Source organism: Monopterus albus, unplaced genomic scaffold, assembly GCF_001952655.1.
Source record: "Monopterus albus unplaced genomic scaffold, M_albus_1.0 scaffold82.1, whole genome shotgun sequence".
Taxonomy (NCBI): domain Eukaryota; kingdom Metazoa; phylum Chordata; class Actinopteri; order Synbranchiformes; family Synbranchidae; genus Monopterus; species Monopterus albus.
Genome location: NW_018127962.1, coordinates 934,181 through 939,395, shown reverse-complemented (window position 1 = coordinate 939,395; position 5,215 = coordinate 934,181). Strand labels below are relative to the sequence as shown.

General features: G+C 40.8%; 1 protein-coding gene across 10 annotated transcripts in view; it reads left to right on the top strand.

Annotated features, from left to right (window-relative positions):
• The window catches only part of LOC109963902 (uncharacterized), a 39,576-nt gene extending 34,921 nt beyond the window's left edge, over window positions 1-4,655 (top strand). For 6 of the 10 annotated variants that reach the window (XM_020606831.1, XM_020606830.1, XM_020606827.1 and 3 more), the window contains 8 exons: window positions 874-948; window positions 1,123-1,419; window positions 1,502-1,570; window positions 1,669-1,805; window positions 1,906-2,034; window positions 2,281-2,338; window positions 2,431-2,508; window positions 2,635-4,655. In XM_020606831.1, the coding sequence (XP_020462487.1) occupies window positions 874-948; window positions 1,123-1,419; window positions 1,502-1,570; window positions 1,669-1,805; window positions 1,906-2,034; window positions 2,281-2,338; window positions 2,431-2,508; window positions 2,635-4,445 (2,654 nt within the window). In that variant the 3' untranslated portion in view covers window positions 4,446-4,655. The remainder of the gene's footprint in view (window positions 1-873; window positions 949-1,122; window positions 1,420-1,501; window positions 1,571-1,668; window positions 1,806-1,905; window positions 2,035-2,280; window positions 2,339-2,430; window positions 2,509-2,634) is intronic. The other 4 variants (XM_020606828.1, XM_020606825.1, XM_020606826.1 and 1 more) reach the window with 4 other exon arrangements.
• Window positions 4,656-5,215: the final 560 nt, after the last annotated feature.

Below are 5,215 nucleotides of genomic sequence, written 5' to 3'. Positions count from 1 at the left end.
TTTCAGGCAAAAGAATGATACTAAGTAGATTTTTAATTCAGTCTACAGTATATATTCCTATATCAGAATGAAAGCTATAATAGCTTGAGCTTTTTAAATACTAAATGCACTGTAAAGCTGAATTGCAGTATATTTGTAAACTGAAAAGACATTGTTCCAATGTAAAAAACAAAAACAAAAAAACATTTATAAATGGAACAGACAAATTGTTTCCTAGCAGAATGAGGTTTTGGAATTCTAGCCATAGTTTGTTGGTAAGAAAATGGTGCATTATCATAGTGACAGTCAAGAAGGGGTAAATTAAAGAATCTCAAACAGGAATGGCAAACCAACTTGTCAAAGAAGCTCCATGGCAGAGTTTTTGTGTAATGGCTGATTTGTGTATACAACTCTGGACCAGGACTAACATATGCCCATACACCACTACTTCATTGTGTAGTAACATCCCTGGACTCTTCCCTGTATAAACATACATGGACACGGCTGCATCAAAGAAAATTGACTTTTTTTAAACTGCGGTGTTTAAAACATTGATGTTTAAGTGTCTCATCATCTGAACACACTTCTCTGCTTGTCCTTATTGATGAATTATAACTATTTGAGCTATTTGATGTTTCATTATATTTTGGCTCAGGTCACCTAGACATTAGTTGTTAATAGGGAAATGGCTACACTTCAGTTTGTGTAAACATGTGCATGCTTACATAATTGCCCAATTTAAAAAAAAAAACAACTGTATTTAATAAAACATAGTATGATAGGAAATGATCAGCTTTTAGGAAAATTACACACAGTGGAGACTTTTTAAAACTGACATTATATACTGTATGTCCAGACATTGTTTTGATTTTATTTTCTTCTCTTTACTCTCAGCTTTAAAAATAATAAAAGAACTGCCAAGATACTCCGGGCAGGCTATCACCAGTGACATTTCAGGCCCATTAGATGGTAAATTCAAGCATCATTTCTGAGCATCAAGTTTGAAATGCATTTGTATTTTTCATCTACATACAAATACATTTGAACTTACAATTTTGCACTCACATTCCTAAATGAATACTGTTGTTTTGGGGACTTATTGTCAATGTGGTTGAGATATTTTTCTGGGTCTGACTTTTTTAGATCGTGAGTCCACTAAGTCGGAATCTACTGGCACCTTGGTCCAGAACCCTGCTACATGGCAAGAGACTCTTGAGAACAGACAACAAGAGAAAAGTGATCCAGAGTTGCAGAACACAGAGAAAACATCACCTGTAACATCCTTCAGCCCAGAACCACTCTTCTCTGCAGCATTGCTGAATACAGAACAGCAGCACCAATCGAGACGGCACAATTCAGAACCCAGTCTGCAACCCTCAGGATGCAGGTCGGGACACAGGCAGCACAGTGCATCACAAGCGCTTCCAAGACATTCACTAAGTAAGTGTTATGCATTTACACTGCACCAGTCAGTGGCTTTTGTCATGTAATGTACTGATGTGTTATTTTGTATTGGTGTTAGCAGGGGAAATCCTGCAGGGCACACGTGATTTGTCCCATTTCTCATGGACAGACCCTAAACCAGTCATAGGTGGGTGTGTCCATCCATGCATCAGCAATCCCTTTTAGCTCCAGTTATTTCATGTCAAATCACAAAAGCACACATTGTTAAATATGTGTCCTTAATAGGTCTGGGCTCTGTGTGGGAGTGTCGAAGTTCATCTGCATCCACACCATTCTACTTGTGTGAGTGCTGCAAGGAGAAACTTCCCATAAAAGACTTTGATAAACATATGATCAGTTCTTATCACCGGCTCATTTACTTGGTGAGTGGTGGTTCAGTAATGCATTGAAAACCTCTAAATGATAAATATAATGTAACATTTATTCCTATATTTTTAACTATACGTTGTGTCTGTTACTTAGGAGATACGAAATCCTGAGCTCGTGGAATTCTGGCAGGAGCAAGTGTCCGAACAGACCAAACACGAAATTTTACTCGTGGTTACCCAGATGTACTCAAAGCGGGAGCCTTTAAACAAAGTGGATGTGCAGGTATCTTGTTAGGTCCATGTGTCACTTTAGATATCCTACATGGCCCTCTGGGGTGATTTGGGTAAAATATGTTAATCATTTATTTAAACATATTTGTTGTCTTTGATTAGCACAAAGAAACTGTATCACTTATGGTGGAAAATAAGCTTATGAATTTACAATTATGGTTTATTTATACATGAACTTGTGTTTAAACACACATCCATAATGTTAATTGTTACATTGGTTTTGTTTTCTCTCACAAAGCGTGTAATGCTGCAACCTGAGCAATATGAATATATTTGGAAAGCTCCATTCAGTCAAGGTAGCAGTAAGTTTAATTTGCAATTCTTACAAGTTTCTGGTGTATTGAAGTATACAGTATTTACTATCAACTGTGCTGATTGTTTTTTGTAGCTTTAGCAGTGGTAAAACACATAAAGGAAGGAAGACTGCAGGTCAACTTGCCACCCATCAGTACGCCACAACAAAGAGGTGAGTCCTGCCAGTTCACTGTCCGTCCGACTCAAAAATGGCACTTATTTTCTTTCTATTAGCTACAATAAACTAAAGTTTTTTTACCCTCTCTTTCTCTCATTTGACCTACCCTGTTTCTCTCAGAAGTAAGCAAAAAAACAGAAAAACGTCATCCTGAAGAGACTGTGATGGTAGGAGGTTTGGATGGAGTCAAACGTAGAAGAGTCTCAAGTCCTATGGATATGAACGGTGTCTCCTCAAAGGCTGATTCTGTTGTTTCTCTGTTCCCTGATGCTGGCACATGTCTCAGTCCCAGAGGGACCTCTGGGAGTCTTTCTATGCAAACACAACTTAGACCAGCAGTCTCTCAGTGCCAAAGCCTGATTCCCAAGTTGCAAGTGAAACAAGCAGAGGTACATTCAAAATCCCCAGCTTCCTCTACTGCTAGCCCTAAAACCACTCAGACCCCGTCAGTGTCTCCCACTGACTACATTGACAAATTGCTTCCAACCAGGAAAAGGCCAACTGTTACATCTGTCAAAACGCAGGTCAAATCTTGCACCGGTAACCCCCAACTCAGTCCTCCTCTCGCCAAATGTGCACGCAGCTCACCGCAGCCTGTCAGTCAGCCCAGCCCTGTGTCGGCCTCGGAGTTCACTTTTGTTTACCCCACAGTGACGTCTCGCCTCCTGCCTCCTGAGGACAACAACACAGGTCAGGGATTTGACAACCCCATGTTGTTAGGACTAATAGATCTGGTGAAAGAAGTGAAAAATAACATCGAAACTTCTACCACCTCTGCTAACAAGTCATCTGAAAATGGTGTAGACCAGAGATGGGATTCACTGTGTGTGAAGACTGAAATGGAAAATGGAAATTCAGAGTGTCCACTGCTCAAAGCTATAGTGAAACAAAATCGACCACCCACTAAATCACTGGAAGAAATGGTTTCTGTAGCACCTCCTGTGGTCTTTAAGAACCAACACACCACCCCTAATTCCAACTCCGATCTTTCTGCTACCAACTCATCTGTGGAGGACTTTTCTTTGAAGGGCAACATTTTGTTCAAAGCAACTGAAGCCAAGGCAGTGGGAAACACATTACCTCCTGCCAGCACTGCTGACCCCAGTGACCTACAGCACCAGAGAGGTGTCGATACTCAGGGCGTGCTTGCAAATATGAACAAGTTAAAAGCTAGTCCCATCTCTTACGCAGCCAACAACAATATACCAGGTCAGGTACCACAGCCAGAAGGTAGTGACAGCGCTGCAGTTTGTCAGCTGCCCATTAAACCCATCATAACTCCCAGGCCAGACTTCACTACAAAGAAGCTTATGGGTGGCTGTAAAGTACAGGATAACACTTGCCCGACTAGAGACGATCAGGTCTCTCACTTTCTCCCTGCAGTTGGAGCAGCAAACCCTATTGACACTCTGGCAGCTAGGGGAGGGTATGGCCAGTACAGTCAAATGTCTTATGTCACACATGGATTTTCAGGTCCCCCAGCTGTTGCAAGTTATATACCAACAGACAACCCTCCTGCTTACCCTGGGAGTTTATATGGAACAAGGGGGCTCCACTCAAACCAGATTTGCCCAGAGCAGAAAGCACTCGAGCTCAGTGTGCCATCATTTGGATACTCTTTAGGAACTCCGCCAGTCCCTAGATTGGTGTGTGCACAAGTGCAGCATCAACAGCCGGTGATGCAGCAACAGCAACAGCAACAGCAGTACTCCTCATTGAGAAGTGCTGCTCTGCCTGCTGGAGACTCCAATATGCTGAATGTAGCTCCCTACTTATCTGCTGTTTCATTCACCTCCCCAGCCAACAATTATGGCCTGAATGGTTACAGCAGCAACAGTATGGCCCCGACACAGAACAGCAGCAGCATAAGACTATGCAGCCCTTACATCACACCTGCCAGTTTTTCACTGCTCTCCTACAACCAACAGTGAAATCATATCCAAGACATGTGCAAAAAGACTTTTTGGGGTGAGGTCTGGGGGGTGGGGGGTTGCTTTAAATAATGAGTTGTAAACCTCTTTGAACAAAAAGGATGTTGAGCACCGTTGACTCGTTTCAGCTTTTTATATAACGTTTTCAAGTGACTTTTGTACCAATTTTTATTATTTTGTTCATTTTAATAAAAATTGCCTAACATTGGAGATCTTCTGATTGTGAAATTTGTTGTGTTTAATTCTTTGTACACATTACTATGAAAGTAAAGTGAATCTTATTCTTTAAACTGTTTGCAGTGTGCCCTGGACGTGTAAGAGTAGGATACAAAAGGTTATCACAGCTGCTCTCACTAAACATTTTTCTTAGATTTCTTTGTCGTTTTACTTTCTGCCTTTGTCTTTAATTTCTAAGACTGCTTAGCTATTGTACAAGAATATTTTATTTAGCACTCTTCTATCACAACATTCTCAGTCACATGTACCACTTTTATTATACGTATAGCAAAATAGCTGAAGTCCACAGATTTTTAGGAGTCATAATTGTCCTAAACATTTACATGTATGTTGCGTACATTACTCAGACATTTTCTGTTCCTGTCAACATTTAAGATGTATGTAGAAACACAAGCCCTGGCCTTCTGAGCCTAGCCACCACTGACACATGTCTGCAAGTCATCTTTTTTTTTTGTTTGTTTGTTTGGACTGTAACAGTAGTAGAACCTCAAAGCAGGTGAAGGCAGGAAATAAGCCAATGCTGTAATGAGAGG